We start from the raw sequence: 17,735 nt of genomic DNA, 5'->3' as shown, positions 1-17,735 counted from the left end.
AGTTATTTTTGCTGCTTCAAACAACGGGGCAATGAAAAATCTCTGCATGTATCTCTTTGTGTAAGAGCTTCTCCAGCCTGTGTACTTGGAAGTAGAATTATCAGGTTATAGGGCTGTGTTGCTTCTACTTTGCTGTTGCCAAATGCTCTATGAAGTGGGTGACCCAGTTATGCTCCCACAAACAGTGTCTGACAATACTAGTCATTCCACATCCTCATGGAAGCTGCATGTTATTAAACACAAAACTTGCCAATCCAATGGGAATGAGTTGTTCTCTTTTGCTCTGGTTTTTGGATTTGCATTTCCCTGATGAGTAGTGAGGACGGGGCACTTTCACCTGTTTCCTGGCCATTTGTGTTTCTCCAGTGAATCACCTGTGTTCTTCCCATTTTTCTGGGTTGTTTACCTCTATGTGCCAATTTAGAAGAATTCTTTACGTATTCCAGATACTACTTCTGTGGCAGTTATAGGTGTTGCATTTGTATTTTTTCACACTTTGTAACTTTATGGCATCTTTTGTGGTATAGGTGTTTTAAATGTTAATACAGTCAAATTGACCTCTAATATTTTCATTATAGCTCTCAATTTCTGCATTTTGTTCAATGATCCTCTCTCTACGCAGATTTCTAAAAGTTTAAGGATTTTAATCCTGCTGGAATTTCTTTTTGTACGCTGAGTAAGGCAGGGATCCATTTCCGCTCCATAAAGATGGTCTATTGTGGTATATTGTCCCAGAACTGTTTGCCAGAAGAGCTTTTCTTCGGTAATACATAATGGCTCCTAGGTCATAGTCACATTTCATCTCTATGGAGACTTATTTATAGACTCCATTTTGTTTCATTGGTCCATTTATCTATACGTGCACCAAGAGCTTATTTGCCTGCCGACTGTAGCCTTAAGTCCCTAATAAGTCTTGCTATCTGGAGGACAAGCTCTCCTTTCTTTTTCCTCTTCAAAATTATATTTGCTATTTTGAGTCCTTTATTCTTCAGATAAATATTAGTCTTAGCTTTTCAAAGTACATAGAAATCATTTTCTTGGGTTTTGTTTGATATTGCGTTATAAATTGATTGCTAGGAAAGAGCTTTAAAAATGATGCTGAATTTTCTAATCAATGAATATGGTATAGCTTATGATCTGCACAGGTCTTTTAAAAAATTATTTCCTTCTGTAACATTTAATGTTTTTCTTCAAAAAGGTCTTGTGTAGTTTTACTTAGTTTTACTCATAGGTCATATTTGTTGCTATTTGTAAAAGCATTTTTATTTCTTTACATTATGCTTTGAAATTGGTTATTGCTTATGAATTGGAATGCTATTGATTAATGAATATTGATTTCAGATCTAGCAATGTGGTTAAAATCTCTTATCTGTTTTAGTTGTATACTTTCTACATATATAGTCATACTATCCATAAATAGTCATAGCTGTTTCTTTCATTTCAGTCATTGCATTCATTTTTTTTTTATTGTTCTATTTTGTCCAATTGCATTGGGTAGAGCCTCCAGCCCAATGTTGAATAGAAACGGTAATAAGAGCATTCTTGTTATGTTGCTGACTTTGAAATCATGCTTCTAAAACTTAATTTTTATCTATTATTGGGTTGCTGCTCATCTGGTTTAGCTGTCCATCATGGAATTAAAGACATTTTCTTTTATTCCTTGTTTGGTACGTTAAGGAAAATCATGAATATTGAATTTTGTGAAATGTCTTTATCTATTTCTTTTGACTGATGAAACTAGATCTTCTAGCTGTGTTCTTCAATATTTGGTTGTAGGGTTCTGTGATTCAATTATGTTGTTCAAATCTTTCATATCCATATTAATTTCTCTCTCAGCAACCTAAGAAATCTACCAATTTCTCTTTGTTAAAACCTCCCATTTCTCTTTATAAAATTCTGTCCATTTTTTAAAACTTATGTAGTGTTCTGAACTTGGGAGCTCCCCCTCTATCTTTAAAGTCTTTTATCTATGACATTAAACGAGTCCCATTTTTTTCATGCTAGGCTATCAAAATTGTTTTGTTTGCTTTTTATTTTTGGCTGCACCATACAGCTTGCAGGATCTTAGTTCCCTGGACACAGAGTATTGAATCCAGGCCCTGGCTGTGAAAGTGCTGATTCCTAACCACTGGACCTGCAGGGAATTCCCTGTTTTACTTTGATTTTATCCAACATGTCTGTCTGTCCACATGGTTAAAGGGAATCCTAATTAGCTTGCTGTTTCATTTGCCAGTATTGGACATTCCATACCTACTTTTTCGGAATCTTGTCAACTATGACCAGCAAACACTTGCACAGGTAGCTTCCCTCTGTGATATCCAGGAGAGACAAGACCACAGCCCCGTCTCACTCTTGCTTCTGTCCTCAGTAGTGCAGGAGACCTCAAGGGTCCACTTCTGAGCCATCAGCCCTGCACTGGCTGATCTGCTTGGGAGGGGAGTTCAGAGTCAGGGTCTGAGTGAGCATACTGTGGAGCTTTCTGGGCATTGATAGACATGCCCTGATGGATGTGAGGAAGGCCTAAGCTGGGCAGGGGATATTTCTGTCTTCTGTCTCTCCTTTCTATGTTCTTCATCTTGAGATCACTCATCTCCTGCTGTACTTGTGGGGTCAATTCTTTCCAAGTTTCTGAACCAATCCTAATGATCCACCACCCACCCACTCATCCATCTACTCATTCATTTTCCCAGCCAGCCAGCCAGCAGCAGTATTGTACAAATACTATAAGCTGTGTGATCTTGGAACTTCAGTGACATCATCTATAAAATGAATATAGTAATAGCATTGACCTCTTAGGACAGTTATGAGTTTGGGATTACACAATGCTTAAAAAGAACTGGCAGACACATACTAAGTCCTCTATTAAGAATAGCTATTATCTTCATCCCACACTCACTGATTCATTCAACTAGCATTTCCTGAGCGTGTACTATATACTAAGGACCAGAGATACGAGACACAATCCCTGTTCACTCCCAAGCGGACATCAGGAGAGGATGATACCATTAAAGTAACAGCCATGATGCAGCATGCATAATACATTCCACGAGAGCTGGCAGAAGACACTCCAACAGCACAGAGGAGACACAGCCAGTTCAGACTAAAGGAGTTGGGGGCTAGGGAAGGGCTCACTGAAAGTGAAACTAAAGCTGAGTGCTAAAGAATGAACGGGGGCGCGGGGGGCGGTTCAAAGAAAGATGCAGGGCATTCCTGGCTGGAAGAGAAACACATAAATAACCTAAAATCAGAGTGTGGCCTCTCAGGGCATTGGAGGCATGTGTGACTGGTGTGAAAAGGTGACTCTAGAGACACAGAGCTGCACCTGGGAACCAATTAAGGAGCTCAGACACAGTGCTGAGCAGAGGGCCATCGAGGCGCTCCAAGCAGAGCCCCTCCAAGAGCCTGTCCACGGTGGGGACAGATGTGCAGCTTAATGTCCTACACAATTGTATCCACCAAACTAGGGACCCAGATCATGTCCAATGCTCCAGTGCACAGAGCCACAGGTCTCTGCATGTCAGTTGAGGTGGGACCTAGAACCTGGGCTCAACACAGGCAGTCTCAACCCTCTGAACTGCAGCTCACCCCCTAGTATTTCCTCCTCGTCCCCCTGCCCTTCCTGGCTCAGGTCAGAACCCGGCCTCTGAATGTCCCTCCTCCTGAGTTTCACTAGCCTGCTTGGCCTGAATCCGAGCCTGACTTCAGCACAGGAGGGGACGGACGAAAGAGAGGCTGCAGGAACTGGGACTTCAACAAGCTGGAGTGTAGCTCAGTTCAGTTCAGTTCAGTTGCTCAGTCATGTCCGACTCTTTGCGACCCCATGAATCACAGCACGCCAGGCCTCCTGTCCATCACCAACTCCCGGAGTTCACTCAAACTCATACCCATCGAGTCAGTTATGCCATCCAGCCATCTCATCCTCTGTCGTCCCCTTCTCCTCCTGCCCCCAATACCTCCCAGCATCAGGGTCTTTTCCAATGAGTCAACTCTTCGCATGAGGTGGCCAAAGTATTGGAGTTTCAGCTTCAGCTTCATTCCTTCCAATGAACACCCAGGTCTGACCTCCTTTAGGATGGACTGGTTGGATCTCCTTGCAGTCCAAGGGACTTTCAAGAGGAGTGTAGCTAGGTCAGGGCAAAAGGGAGACCTAGGTGGGCTGAGGGAGGGAGATGGAGGAGGATGTGCCTCTTACTCCGGGCCTTAGCACATGCTGTTCCTTCCACCTCGAACACTCTCCTCCCCACCTCCCTTGGGCACGGCACCTCTTTGTTCTTTGGGCCTTGGTTCGGCTCACTCCTTCCAAGAAGCCCTTGCTCTGATTCCACTCCCTGAGTAACATCTCTACTGTGTGGTGTGGCATCTTCTGGTCTGTGCCTTCACACATCTCATCCAAGTTATAGGCATTAGCATTAACCTGCTGGTATCTGCCTTCCTTTTGGACTTTTACCAGACGGTAAAAGAATCTGCCTGCAATGTGGGAGAGCGGGGTTTGATCCTGGGTTGGGAAGATCCCCTCTAGAAGGAACTGGCAACCCTTTCCAGTATTTTTGCCTGAAGAATCCCATGGACAGAGGAGCCTGATGGACTACAGTCCATGGGGTTACAGAGTCGGACACAACTGAGCAACTCACACACACACACACGCACACCTCATGAAGTGGCAGTTGTCAGTTTATGTGACTGTTTCTCCCGGCTGGCTGAGCACACTGCAGAGAGGGCAGGCATTGTGTCTTACTGATCTTTGCATCCTAGCACCTAGAACTATGCCTGGCATATGTTCGGTTCTCTCCATAGAAATGTTGGTGGGATGGATGGGTAGATGAAAGGATGACTGGAGAGATGATTAGATGAGTGGGTGGGTGGATGGATGGATGGATGAGTGGGTGACTGGTGAATGGATGGAAACATGGGTAAGATGGGTGGGTGTGTTCTAGAATGTTCTCAAGGCAGGATACTGGTTTCTATGACTCTTGTCGGCCATGGCCCTTCCATGAGGAATTTCCTCACCAGTCCTCTAAAAGAAGAGGCAGGAATCCTCATCCCTAGATGCTAATCCTTGAAACAGTACCGTTCAGTCCTGCCCACGAAGCGGCTCCTTCACTGAGGATGTGGTATGGGTTTAGGGGAAGGGGAGGTGTGAGTCACAATGTTGGCTCAGGCTGTGTGACTCACGGTGAGTTATGTACCCTTAATGGGCCTTCACTGTCCCATCTATCAAACTAGGGGCCAAGGATAGATGTCTCTTCAAATACAAAAGTTCCAATTTTGGTGTAATATTTAAAAACACTTCACGAGTTCGGTACATTTTATAGAGTACATTTCCTACTGTTGTCACAAAAACATCAAATGATGCCTAACCGTGCAAATGAAAAAAGGCTCATCACGTTTGTTTGTTATACTTTATATTAAAAATAGTTCATTCTCAAACACTGTGTTCTTGAAAAATAAAAATGCACACCCCATCTCCACGGGAGAGTCCATGGCCAGTTTACAACATTGAAGTCTTGCCAGTCATGCTTCCAGCTCCAGCTCTCTGTATCTGTTCCTTCCTGCAGACCCTGTGATTTAGGACAGTCACTGCCTCTGCTGGGGTGGGGGGCAGTGACTCAAAGAGGCCTGAGAGTGAATTGCTCTGCCGTTGTTACAAATGGCCTGGACATTTGCACATCATCTGATGTGACCTGAAACCACGAACACTGGCTTCTGACGACCATGTCTTGTTTGTTTCAAAGATCTTGCTTTGAGCAAAGGCAGCGTGACCAAGCTGGAAGAACTTCAAAAGTCAGCCCCTTCTCTGGGCTTGTGACAAGCCTCAGGACACCCCACTTGCCCTGAGAAACAGGATAAGCTCAAGCCAGGGAATGCTCAGCCTTTATTCACTGGTGCTGCCCTGGCTCTATGATGTCCTGGGCACTGTCTTCGGTCAGTGAAACCAGTCTAACTGTGTGGACAAGCAAACAGGAGCACTGAAGAGTTGCAAATGCTATGATCAGTATGAGCCTGGATTTTTGCAGGAATGGTTAAGGGGTGACTTTGAAAAATGCTTGGCAAATGGGACTTCCCTGGTAGCTCAGTTGGAAAAGAATTGGCCTGTGGTTCAGGTGTCCACCTGCAATGCAGGAGTCTTGGGTTTGATTCTTGAGTTGCTAAGATCTCCTGGAGAAGGAAATGGCAACCCCACTCCAGTATTCTTGCCTGTGAAATCTCATGGATAGAGGAACCTGGCAGGCTAGTCCATGGGGTCGCAACTGTCAGACATGACTTAGCAACTAAACCACCACAGGAAAATGCTATCAAGGTTTTCTATTACTTTGTTGACGAGGAGGCAAGGGCAATCTTGGGGGATTAGAGATGGAAATCAGGTTGTGCACAGTATTTGGGTCCCTCCCTAAAGATTTGAAGAGGCCTCCCAAACCTTCAAGTGCAGAGGAATCACCTGCAGGGTCGCGAGAGGTGGATATGGCTTTAGTAGGATTGAATTGGGTCTGAGAGTCTGTAAAGTGGAAAGTGAGGGAGGGGAGCGGTGGTGGGTTGGGAGGCGGTAGCGAGGCAAAGACAAGCATGCGCAGTGAGAGGCTCACGGTGGAGAGGCTTGTGAGATTGCGTCAGGACAGTCCCAGCAAGTACAGGCAGCCAGCCGAAGGATGTGTTCCCAACCACACTCTCACAGGTCAGGTGTCTTTCCTTGGTCTCCACTGGCCTGAACTGAATCTTGGTCATCTCCCCATGCTTAATCGTGCCCAGAACCTCTTGGTACAAGAGCCTTTCTGAGATGGTCTCCCCCTCTCAGCAATGGGCCTGACATTGGCCTTTACTCCCAGGAGCCAAAAGTGGAGGGGAGCGTTCCGAGACATTCTTCCCTTCTACACATGGGGACCTGCAACCCTCAGGCACGCAGAGAATGTTCTGGCCGAAGTCTCCCCCATTTGGTCCCTCTAGCCCTCTGCGGTGAGGATCAGACTTTGAGAAGCAAGGAAAGTGTGGTTCAAAGGGGTTTTCCTTTACTCAAGTTTGTGCCACGAGTACAAGACAGAGATGTCAGCCGAACACAGCCCCAGATGGGCCTTCTTCCTACATGCTGGAAGCTTCTCTTCTGTAAGCCTGACAGGAAGCCCAGCTCCAGCTAAGTGACCCTGGTATGTGCAGTCCAGCTGTCCTTTCGAGGCTTAGAATAAAGACTGCTTTATCTGGATGGTCACTCCTTTTTTCAAATGTTCAATCCCCTTTCTTGAATGAAATAACGGCAGACAATCGTTTTTGTGCGCTGATTTACAGTGACTTTGGCAGGAATTGGAAACCACATTAGTCCCACATTCTGGAGATTTAGCTCATGGCTGCATGATGCCCAGGAACCTGGGGACACCCCCCAACCCCGCCCCCAGGCCAGTCCTGCCTCCCTGAGGGCACTGCCCCCATTTCCTATCCTTTCTGTAAACCCCTCCAAAGTGGGGTTGCCTCGCAGCATCTGAAGTTAAGCTTAAAAAAGACGGTAGTGGTTTTCAGGGTCCTGATGGTCATAGACACTTTGCAATTTCTCCGCAAGTTCATCACATTTCATTTTTTTCCCCCAAAAAGTTGGGCAGTGGCAGTTATATAGGACACCAGTGTTAACTGTGGACTTCACCTCTGGGAACTGTCCTGAGGAGACCCCCCCCCCACCCCACCCCGCCTTAAACTGGGGAGACAGCGCATGGTTGGGGTCACGAAAACACTGCCTTTTTAACTGTCCCGCATGATCACTCTCTAGGAGCGGGGGCAGCATGGGAATGCTTTAAAAAAGCAGTGCTCACATTTACGGATGACAAGTGAAGTCACCCAGGACGTGGGCTGACAGCATCCCACCCCTCTTCTTGGGGGTGTGGGGGAGGGAGAATGGAGAAAAACTACTGGGTGAGGGGGGCAGGGGGAGGAGGAAGAATTAAAACGCAACAATCAAACCAACCTTTAAATAGTAACTTTTAAAAATATAAAAACAGGTCATTACAATGACTTTTCATTTTCTTTTTTTCTTCAGGAATCAACTTGTCTTCTACCCTCGCCTTCCCTTGTGGCAAGAGCCTTAACAACAGGTGGTGGCTAAGCATCTGAGACCCAGAGAGAGAGACTGAGAGACAGGAAGAGAGACAGACTCTGGACACCCCTCCCCAACCTCAGAAAGGTAAGGGCACCCACCTTGCCCTTCTCTTCAGCCTCCGGAGCCAGGTAGGGGGAGGGGCTCACCTGGGAGCAAGAGCATTGGAGAGAGGTTCACTGGGAACCCCCCTCCCTTCTCACCAGACAGAATCACACATTATAAAATAAGCCATAAAAATGCAGTATAAAAATTATCTTCCATATGCTACATCCATGGAGAGCCCACCACCAGGACTCGTAACAGCCTTTAGCTTTTCCTTAGAAGAAAAAAAAAAAAAAAGACCAAAGGAAAAACAAAACAAAAAAACAAAATCCTAATACCTCAGAACATTTTGGTACCAAAAAGTGGCACCTGCAGGAGCTGATATTCTACCTGTAAGCTGTTTGGGCTCCTAAGAGAGATAGGAAGCCAGGAGAAGTCAGCATGGTGTACCCCCAGAGGAACCCCTTAGACTCCGTCCTGCAGGTTAAATGCACATTTTCCCTCTAAGGAGACAGTAAGGGGTCAGAGGCAGGCAAGTGGGGAGAAGGCATTTTATGAAAGGACATCACTTCTAATTCTTTTTATTCAAATTAAAAAAAAAAAAAAAAAAGCACCCACATCAGTTGCTATTTTTTTCTCTGGTAGCTCCCTGAGCTGAGTTGCTATGCGTTCCTCTAACTTTGTGTCCTTTTCAGGCAGGTTGTGTCCGAAGATTAAGTAGGGCTGGAGACAGAGTGCCTTTGAACTTCCATTTCTCATCACGACAACCAAGTGTGCACCAAAGAGAGATGGAGGTGGGGAGGGGGAGACAGACAGACGGACAGGTTCAGACGCCTGAGAGGGGGACCAAGAGGCTAAGTAAGAGGCAGGTGGGACTCGGGAGGCCACAGAAAAATTCACCGTTGTTTCTGCTGCCGTCAGCCTGGACGGGCACCCATCTCAAGCTCTGCCTGTCCGTCAGTCTGTCTGGAGCTGGGTCCTGACATGCCTTGAGACGATCCCCAGGTCCACATGGAGACACGCTCACCCAGGGGGTACCTGATGGCTGACCTGGCTGCCTCCTCTGCCCAGGCGTCTTCTCCCTCTACCACTCCCTCTTCATTCTGCCCGCTCCCTGCCTCCCCTCCCCAGATGGGAACTTCTGTTTAAAAAAACCAAAAAAAACAAAAAACAAAGCCACCACCACGAGTGGATTACAAATACAGCAGGCGAAATACACGGCTGGCGTTGCCGGTGGGAAGGGGCCTCCTCCCCCGCGGACCAGTCCGAGATAGGAGTCTGTTATTTACACTTTTCACAAACCTTGTGCGCTGCACAGTCGGGGACGTGAAACCCTCCCCCGCTCCCTGGTACAAACGTGTGGTCCACGCTCGTGTCCCCGAGGCGGGGCAGGGTGACACATCAAAAGAAAGGGGAAGGAGAGAGATTCACGAGGGTGTATGTGAAGAGCCGGAGCCACGAGCCTCCAAATAAATCTATGTGCAGCCTCTGCCAGCATCGTGACGGGAGGAGGAGGGGAGAAATCCATCGGAGTCTGTGAGACACAGGAGTCCATGCCCAGGAGCCCCGGCCGTGACGGGCACGCCCTCTCAGCCCGCTGGAGCGCGGTGCTGGGCTGCTGGCTGCCCGTTCTCCGTGTCTGCAGGGTCTCCCTGGCACAGCCGAGTCTGTGTCTCCCAGAGCGTGACAGCCCCGTCACAGTCCTTGCTTAGTAGATGACCTCATAAACCGTGGCCTTCTTGTCACCAGAGCCTGTTACAATATATTTGTCATCTGCCGAAATGTCACAGCTCAAGACTGACGAGGATTCCTTAGACTGCAAGAGGAGAGAGAAAGGACAGAAACTCACTTTTTGGGTACTCAGCACTCTCTCGGTGCTCTCTGAATTCACCCGCCCTCTGCCCAGCCTGGAGCGCACGCTGCGAGGCCTTCAAACACAGCCCTTCCCATTAGAGGGGCCCCTTCTACCTGCTTCCCCATAAGGAAAAGCTCATTAACTGGGCCAGATGTGATCTTTACAGTCAGCTCCGAGCAGCAAAACAGAGCACTTGAGTGTGAGCTTTGCATCCCGAGTTTACAAACAGGAAGAAGCGTTTCTGAGCTGGGAGCCGATGTCAGTGGGCCAGGCCCTCAGTCTGGTGAGCTAAAAAAAAAAGGACTTGCACCTAAACTTTGAACATCCAGTGTAACCAGAGATTGTTCAAGTTACATGTGTGATGCACCAGATGCCAGACCTCCAGACTGCATCAAGAGTGTCTTACTGACTCTGAGAGCAAGTGCGTGTGACTATGTGTATGTACGCATGACTTTGTGTGTGTCTCTGTGTGTGAGTGTATACGAGTGAGCGAGGGAGAGTGCAGCATCAGGTCCCAGGTTTTGAAAACCTCACAAAAAGCCTCTTCCCTCTCTCTCACCTCCTTCTGGATCCTTCTCCGGCCCCATACCTCAACTTACTTGAAACCAGATGACACAGCTCAGAAAAAAAAAAAGCTTCCCAGTTTGCTCAAATGCCTGGTGCACCTCCTGTGAGGGCTCAGCGTGCAGGCCAGAGCCAAGAGCATGTTTTTATTCCTCCTTGCTCTAGAAATCCTACAAGAGCCCCTGCTAAAAGCCCTCGCCCCAATTGGTCAGACGCCACTAGCAGCAGAGTATGGGTCCCGCTGATGTGCCCAAGTCCAAAACCGCGCTGCTGAGAAGCCATCTTGGACCCCCAGCAGGTGGGGGTCAGGGCAAGTCCTGCTCTGCATCCCCTATCCCTGCCCCATCACCGTGGCCAGGCCCGGACTCTTAGCAGAATCAAGAGGGGCACTTGGAGGGCGGGTAGTACCTGGAATATGCTGGCTCCATACGGAGTCCTCCAGGCGTTGAGAAGGTTATCTTTCCCAGTGCTCACAAACCACTTGCCTGCAGGCAAAAGAAACATCAGGTTGTGGGCGGCTGCCCTCTAAAGCAAGACCCGCCCCACACATGGCCAGCTATCATGGAAACGTGGTGTGACCCACTAACCAGCGCTGGGCTGACTCTTCCCTTGTGAGAAGCGTTTTGTAATCAAGACACCCACCCCACTACCCTGCCACACACACACAGACACACGGACACTCAGATACTGCCTTTCTCTGCAATCAAGGGGAGGGGTGGACAGGCTGGGACAGAGAAAGGCAGGATCTGCAGTTAATCATAGGGATTACACTTCCCCAGAAGATTCTTTTCAAAGCCACTAAGCTCAACTGACCCATCTCGATTCTACTACTGAAAGATGGCAGGAGGTACTGGGGATGGCGAAGCTCCAAGCGGCTGGAGATCCAGCCAAAGGCGGTGGGTCTCTGCAGGCATGTCACCAGAGCTTCGCCTGCGTTAAAGCTCCAGGGCTCCCGAAGCCCTGGGGGGTGCCTGCTATTCCTTGGTCCGTAAAGACCTATTGGGGCTCAGAGAGGCTGGGACCGTCCTAAGCTACACAGCTAGTCAGTGGGCCGGCACAAACTCCAGTCCAGAGCTGTGGCCACCGAAGCCCACGGTTCAAACCGCCTGGAGGCACTGCCCGCGGGGCTGGGCATACTACCCCTCTGCCCCGGCCAGCAAGGTCTGGCTCTGGCCTGGCGTCACAGGTGCCCGGTACCCTGTGGCAGTATCTGCATCCTCAGATGCGGGGCGGGATGGGGGTACTGGTCTGGGTCAGGAGCCTGGTGCTGAGACCGTGCTCACTTAGGGGGGCTCCGGCCCTCGTCTGAGCTCTGAGCTGCGTCCCTGCACGGAGGGCTGGCCAGGCTCCCGCTCCCAGGCCCCCACTCCCCAGGCCCCCCCCGCACCCCAGCCCCTGCTGCCCAGGCTCCCACGCCCCGGCTCACCGCTCCCCAGGCCCCCACTGCCCCAGCCCCCGCGCCCCGGCTCCCGCTCCCCAGGCCCCAGCGCCCTGGCCCCCCGCGGCCCAGGCCCCCGCACCCCGGCCCCCAGCCCCCGCCCCGGCTCACCGCAGTAGGCGAACTTGAGGGACAGCACGCAGCTCTCGTGCAGGTGCAGCTGGTACTTGTCCGGCTTGGTGTGGTGCAGCACCTCCACGTTGCTGCTCTCCATGCCCACGGCCAGCCACTCCCCGGTGGGGCAGTAACCCAGCGAGAAGATCTGCGCGGGAGGGGAGGACAAAGATCGGCATGCTCCAAAACCACAGTGGGGGCGGCTGAAGGGCGGCCAGGAGGGAGAGGGGCGCTCCTCCAAGGCCCTGCTCAGGAACCCTGTGGGCTCAGTCTTACTGACTCCCTCCCCAAGCACCTCCCCACCTGTCATGTGTAATGCGAAGGCCCCCCTCTCTCCCCTTCAAGGGAATAGTGTTTTATCCCCAGTCAACTTCCCAGGTGAGGAAGCTGAGGCTCAGAGAGGTTGCTGACTCTAGAAAGTAAAGTGGCAGAGTCAGCATTCAAACTCAGAGATGACACAGATATTTCACTTTCAAAGTTATTCTTTAAGTCTCAGTGACTTTTACCTTTCCTTAAGAAAAATATGAGTAAATAAAACACTAATGTATTAAACATGCAAGATTAAAACATTAACACAGATAATACAACAACAAAAAATAATACTTAGCATTTATAGAATGCTTTCTATAGCCAGGCTTATAGCCAAGGCTTTCAGAGGGACCATTTCAGGTGCTCACACCAGACCCATGAGGTAGCTATGACTATTCCCATCCCGTGAATGAGAAAACTGAGGCCAAATGCTCGATGGGAGAGGGGCTGGGAGTCAAGTCTGAGCAGCAGGGGCAAGTGCGACCAACTCCAAAGCCTTGTGGATTCTAGTTCATGGCCACTTCCTCCAGGAAGCCTTCCCAGATGACTCAGGTTGGTCTCAGGTCCATTTGTAATGATTACGTGTGAGGACCCCTTGGTCCCCTGAACCAGCCACTGAGATCCAGGGAGGGAAGGCCCCACGCTGCTCCAGTGGATGGCGAGGGGGGGTCTCAGGCGCACACCTGGGAGGTGAAGTCGTGCTGCTGCAGCTGCCGGCCCTCCCGCAGGTCCCACGAGCGCACGGTGTTGTCCAGGCCTCCCGTCCACAGCTTGGTGCCGTCATGGGAGATGTCTATGCAGCTGGCCCCGTCCGTGTGGCCCTGGAACTGCCTAGGAAGGCCAGGCAGGGGTGAGGGTAAGCCCCAGGGAAGCACTGACTGCTATGTTGACAGCTGTCCCAGGGAGATGCCAACTCTGTCCCAGCAGAACAGGAAACTGTGGTCCACGGTCCCCCAGGGCTTCTCTCCCACTCCACTCGAGCATCTCGGCCAGGGCCGGTACTTGCATGAGCTCACAGGGAGGCAGGACTCAGACCCAGCAGCTTTGCTCCCGAGGCCCCACACTTAAGCTCCTCCATTCCGGTCTGGACGCCTCTTCTTCTCCCCACGTTTCTCCGAGTCTCAACTTATCTGAGAGTTCTGCCCTCCCAGGTCTGCTCCAGGCCCCCTCTCCCCAGAGCTTTGTGCAAGCTCCTCATCCACAGAGCCCTCCCTCGTCTGCCTGTGCTAGGCACCTGGCACAAGCCATCATTTCACCTGGGTGCCCTTGCCTGTGCCATCCTGTCCACACCCCAGCACCTCAGACAGGCCAGTCACAGCCACGATGCCAGACACGGCCAGCGCGGCCTCCCCAGGATGAGGACCCCCGCTCCCTCCTGTGCCTCACCTGACCAGGGTCTGGTTGTGCAGGTCCCACACGGCGATGTTGCCGTCACTACAGCAGGAGAAGCAGACCTTGGCGTCAGGGCTGATGGCCAGGGCGTAGCAGGCCGGAGCCGAGGACGTCAACTCAGCCTTGATGCGTGGCGTGGGGGAGGCCAGGTCCCAGATGGTGAGCGTGCTGGCCTCGCCGCCCACGATAAGCGTGCGCCCATCGGGGAGCAGCTTACAGGAGCGGATGTAGTTGTCCCTGTTCTGAAGGGGGAGGGGGCAGCGTTCAGCACCACCCACCTCTCCCCCCGGGGAACTGCGAGAGTCCCGTCCAGCAACACCGAGCACCCTCGCCACGTCTGCTCACTTTTTGCCCTTATTCGCGGCCACCAGGCCGACCCCACTGCTCACTCGTGACTTTTTAAACTTTCATTTCTTCACAAATCCCTGGAGACCAGCATCATCTCCCCTTACAGACAATGAAAGCAGGGCTCAGAGAGGTTTGCCAGGTTGCCCAAAGTCTCCCAGTCGATACAGGGCTGCCCCTGGCCAGGTCAATGGGGTACCGCCCCAGGCCCCAGCTGCCCCGCTCTTCTATAACAGCTAGAAGGGATGCCCGCTCTCCTATAACAGCTAGAAGGGATGCCCGCAGCTCCGGGATCCTCACCAGGCAGTCCAGCTGGGAGATGGGGCTCTTGCTCCCTGGCTGGCTGATGTCCCAGATCTTCACGCAGCCCTTGCCTCCTGTGTAGACGTGGCGCGTGGGGTTGCTGATGGTCACCGCACACACCACCTCCCCGTGGCTGAGTGTGTTGATCTGCCGGGCGTGCCTGGGGATGCCAGGGCCTGCCAGGGCGTCGTGGGGGAAGGGCACAGGCTGCATCTGCCCATCGGCGCTCACATGGAAAGAGTAGGCTCTGAAAGGGGGAGAACCACGCTTCTGCCATCTCCAGTCCTCTATCAGTTTCCTGACTGGCCCGAACCCCTGCCTGGCCTGCCTGCCTCCAGGTGTCCCCTGCCCTGATCTTAGGAAACATGGTAACCCCAACCTCCTTGACCTGGCTCCACCAGGGCACAGACAGCTTCATAGTCCTGCCTTGACTTCTGCCCCTGCTTATAGATCCTCACTCCAAACCAGGCCACTGACCCCTCATTGCCTTGGAACACCCTTTCCCACCATCTATACAATCCCTAGCACTCTGACCCCGGAAAGGCCCCAGCTTGAATGCCACCCCTCCTCTAGGAGCCAGTAGTACTAGGGAAGAAAATCTGTTTGCCCCCCCAACCCTAAATGAATCACAGGGTACACACAGAGCTGGGGTGAGCCAGTGTGGCCCGCCTGCTGTCCCAGGTCACACGAGTGCCACCTGCGGCTAGAACCCACAGGAACCCCAGGGCAGGGAGGATCCATGGAATCCGGATGTGAAACGTTCCTCCCTTCTCAGAGCCCAGGGATCACAACCTCAACCCCAAGCCCTCTCCTTCCTCTTTCAGAAGGAGCCTGGGGGCAATCAGGAGTGCATCCAGGCAGCCATCAATGGGATTGCAACCTGGCTCAGGGGTACCCCTAGAAGGGCAGACACGTTTCCCAAGGGAGGTCCATCAGGGCAGGGGATGGGTGGGTGGGTGGTGTGCTCTCTGCCCTCCCCAACAAGCAGAAAATAAGTAGTCAAGGCTTACGGTTTTCCACCAGGAATGGAGGCAAGGCTTGAGGGCAGGCCTGTGGCCCGCATGGGGGGGTGAGGGTCAAAGCCAACCTGTAAGGCAAGACAAGGCCAGCCCTTAGCGAGGGGTGCCGCCCTCCGTCCCCCCCAATACAACGCCCCAGCCCCAGCTTCCTCCCCCACCATGTCCTGTCCCACCAGCACCACACGGCCTCTTCAGGGCCCGAGATGGCTGAGCAGAGCAGAGCCCCTTGTTCCAGCGACAACAAGGCCTGGGCCCTCTCAGTAACAGCAGACACACCTTGGTATAACACACGGGCAGCCCCATGGCCCAAGCCCCTGCCTCGTGAAATCACCGTGGGATTTCCCACCCCAGAGAGCCCGGAAAGACGGGTGAAAGCCCACTTCCCAGATGGAGAGGGGCAGCCCAGGGAGGCTCTGTTGGTTGGGGTCCCATGGTGACAAAAGGGCGGGGGGTGGGAACCAGGTCTGTGACCCCCAAGAGTGTTCTCTTCTGGTTCCTCATGAACACTCTCCCCCAAGGCAGCTGCCTGGTCACTGGACCCAGAGGACACCCTCTGCACTTAGGAAGGGTCTCTCTAACCCACTCCAACTCCCCCCACCAACTCCTTTCCCAGCCCCCCGCCGCCCCCACCCGCCAAAAAGGAGCCAAAAGGTCTACGTACAGCTCCAAAGCTCACCATTGGCGATCGGCCATAGGCAGCAGCAGCGGCGGCCGCAGCCGCGCTCATCTGGGGCGGGATGTTGTGGAGGCCCGCGTAGGCGCTGGGGCTGGTGAGGGAGCCGTTCATCTCGTGGTGGCTCATCATGGCAAAGGGCGCGGCGTAGGAGCTGGTGATGGAGATGGGCGTGCGCAGGGCCGAGGCTGCAAGGAGGCGGACGTAAGCTGGGATGCACCACCAAGGGGAGAGGGTCCCACCCCTTTTATCCAGCAAAAGTCCAGGCCACCAGGCTGCTTCTGGCCCAGAAGCAATCTTTCCTGTGTTCTCAAGCTATCCACCACAGGCAACCCTGCTGGGCTGAGCTCACCTACCAGAGATCCCCATGTTCACATCCAAGAAAGTCTGAGGTGAGAGATGTGCCCACCTATTTTTATAGAGCAGGACTCAGAGCCCCAGAGAAGAGCGTTTTTCAGAATCTCACAGAACTAACAATAAAGGCAGACAGACACTGATGGTGTCCTGAGCTGTCTGAAGCTCCTTCCACACGCTGATTTCAACAGTGGCCCCAATAAGCCCCGACGTGAGTGTTGAAGCAGCAGGCCTTCACCTCGGTGTCAAACCTGACCGAGTCCCGCAGAGACAGGCCCTGGGACAGCCCTGACTCTGACTCCCTGCCTGGTGCCCTGGCCCATCTGTGCGGCTCCAGCCCTGGCCCGCACAAGCCCTCCCCTCAAGCACGGTCAGCTCAGCCCCATTGTGCCTACCCATTATACCTATCGGGTCCATGCCTGGAGGTTTGCCTGGCATCGACCGGAGCCCTGGGGTCGTGCTGGTGCCAGGAGTTGGGGCATCATTCCGCGGGGTTGGCGTGTTGGACTTGAGTCCAGGGGTGGAGGATTTGTCATTCTGCAAGGGGGAAACGCAGAGACCAAGGGAAGCTATGAAGATTCCTTTCTCCAAGAGCTGGGCACCACATGAGGCCTAGTTCTCAAATCTTCTGCCACACAGCCCCTCCATTCTTGCCCAATCTTGTTTGGCAGGGACTGTGCTCATTGTTCCCATTTTACAGATGCAGCAACTGAGGCTCAGAAACAGTAACTAAGCACAGGGTTCAGCCTGTGAGTGATATAGGCAGGACGTGAACCCAGGCCAAGCCCAATCCATGTGCTTTCTGCTCCACCCCTTCACCTTCTAATCAGCAGTACTCCAGGTCCAGCCCCTTTTCCAGAACTTTTTCCCTCTGCCCCAACCCTCCCCAGCCCTCTCCTAGTGTCTGCGGTGCCAGGGGCAGACCCCACATACATGACCAAGGTCTTTGGTCTTGGAGGAGGGCGTGCTGCTGGAGGAGGCCACCGAGGCGGGGCTGGTGGGGGCGTCCTTCTTCAGGCCACGGGCCTTGTCCAGCCCATTTTCAGGAGGGGAGTGTGCCGGGCTGACACGGGGTGTCGCAGGGTCCTAAGGACACAAGTAAGGCAGAGATGTGCTAAGAGCTATGATGAGCCTGAGTCTTCTCTGGTCCCACGTGGAGGCGACTGGCTCTTAACGACCTAATCTGACCCCCTTCTCATCCCAGAGATGGGGGGGACAGAGGACAGAGCAGGTGGGTACGTAGGACCTACTCA

The 17,735-nt window shown here is 52.1% G+C and overlaps 1 protein-coding gene across 11 annotated transcripts in view; it reads right to left on the bottom strand.

Moving 5' to 3' along the window:
* Positions 1-7,939: 7,939 nt before the first annotated feature.
* TLE3 (TLE family member 3, transcriptional corepressor) overlaps positions 7,940-17,735 on the bottom strand; it is a 48,868-nt gene continuing 39,072 nt past the window's right edge. For 4 of the 11 annotated variants that reach the window (XM_061157961.1, XM_061157970.1, XM_061157965.1 and 1 more), the window contains 10 exons: positions 17,416-17,568; positions 16,878-17,019; positions 16,117-16,316; positions 15,447-15,523; positions 14,434-14,683; positions 13,783-14,030; positions 13,080-13,227; positions 12,085-12,235; positions 10,944-11,020; positions 7,940-9,932 (listed from right to left, as the gene is read on the bottom strand). In XM_061157961.1, the coding sequence (XP_061013944.1) occupies positions 9,825-9,932; positions 10,944-11,020; positions 12,085-12,235; positions 13,080-13,227; positions 13,783-14,030; positions 14,434-14,683; positions 15,447-15,523; positions 16,117-16,316; positions 16,878-17,019; positions 17,416-17,568 (1,554 nt within the window). In that variant the 3' untranslated portion in view covers positions 7,940-9,824. The remainder of the gene's footprint in view (positions 9,933-10,943; positions 11,021-12,084; positions 12,236-13,079; positions 13,228-13,782; positions 14,031-14,433; positions 14,684-15,446; positions 15,524-16,116; positions 16,317-16,877; positions 17,020-17,415; positions 17,569-17,735) is intronic. The other 7 variants (XM_061157963.1, XM_061157972.1, XM_061157967.1 and 4 more) reach the window with 3 other exon arrangements.

This window comes from Dama dama, chromosome 12 (genome assembly GCF_033118175.1).
Source record: "Dama dama isolate Ldn47 chromosome 12, ASM3311817v1, whole genome shotgun sequence".
Classification (NCBI taxonomy): Eukaryota; Metazoa; Chordata; class Mammalia; order Artiodactyla; family Cervidae; genus Dama; species Dama dama.
The sequence above is the reverse complement of the archived record's forward strand: the minus strand, read 5'-3'. Positions and strand labels throughout refer to the sequence as shown.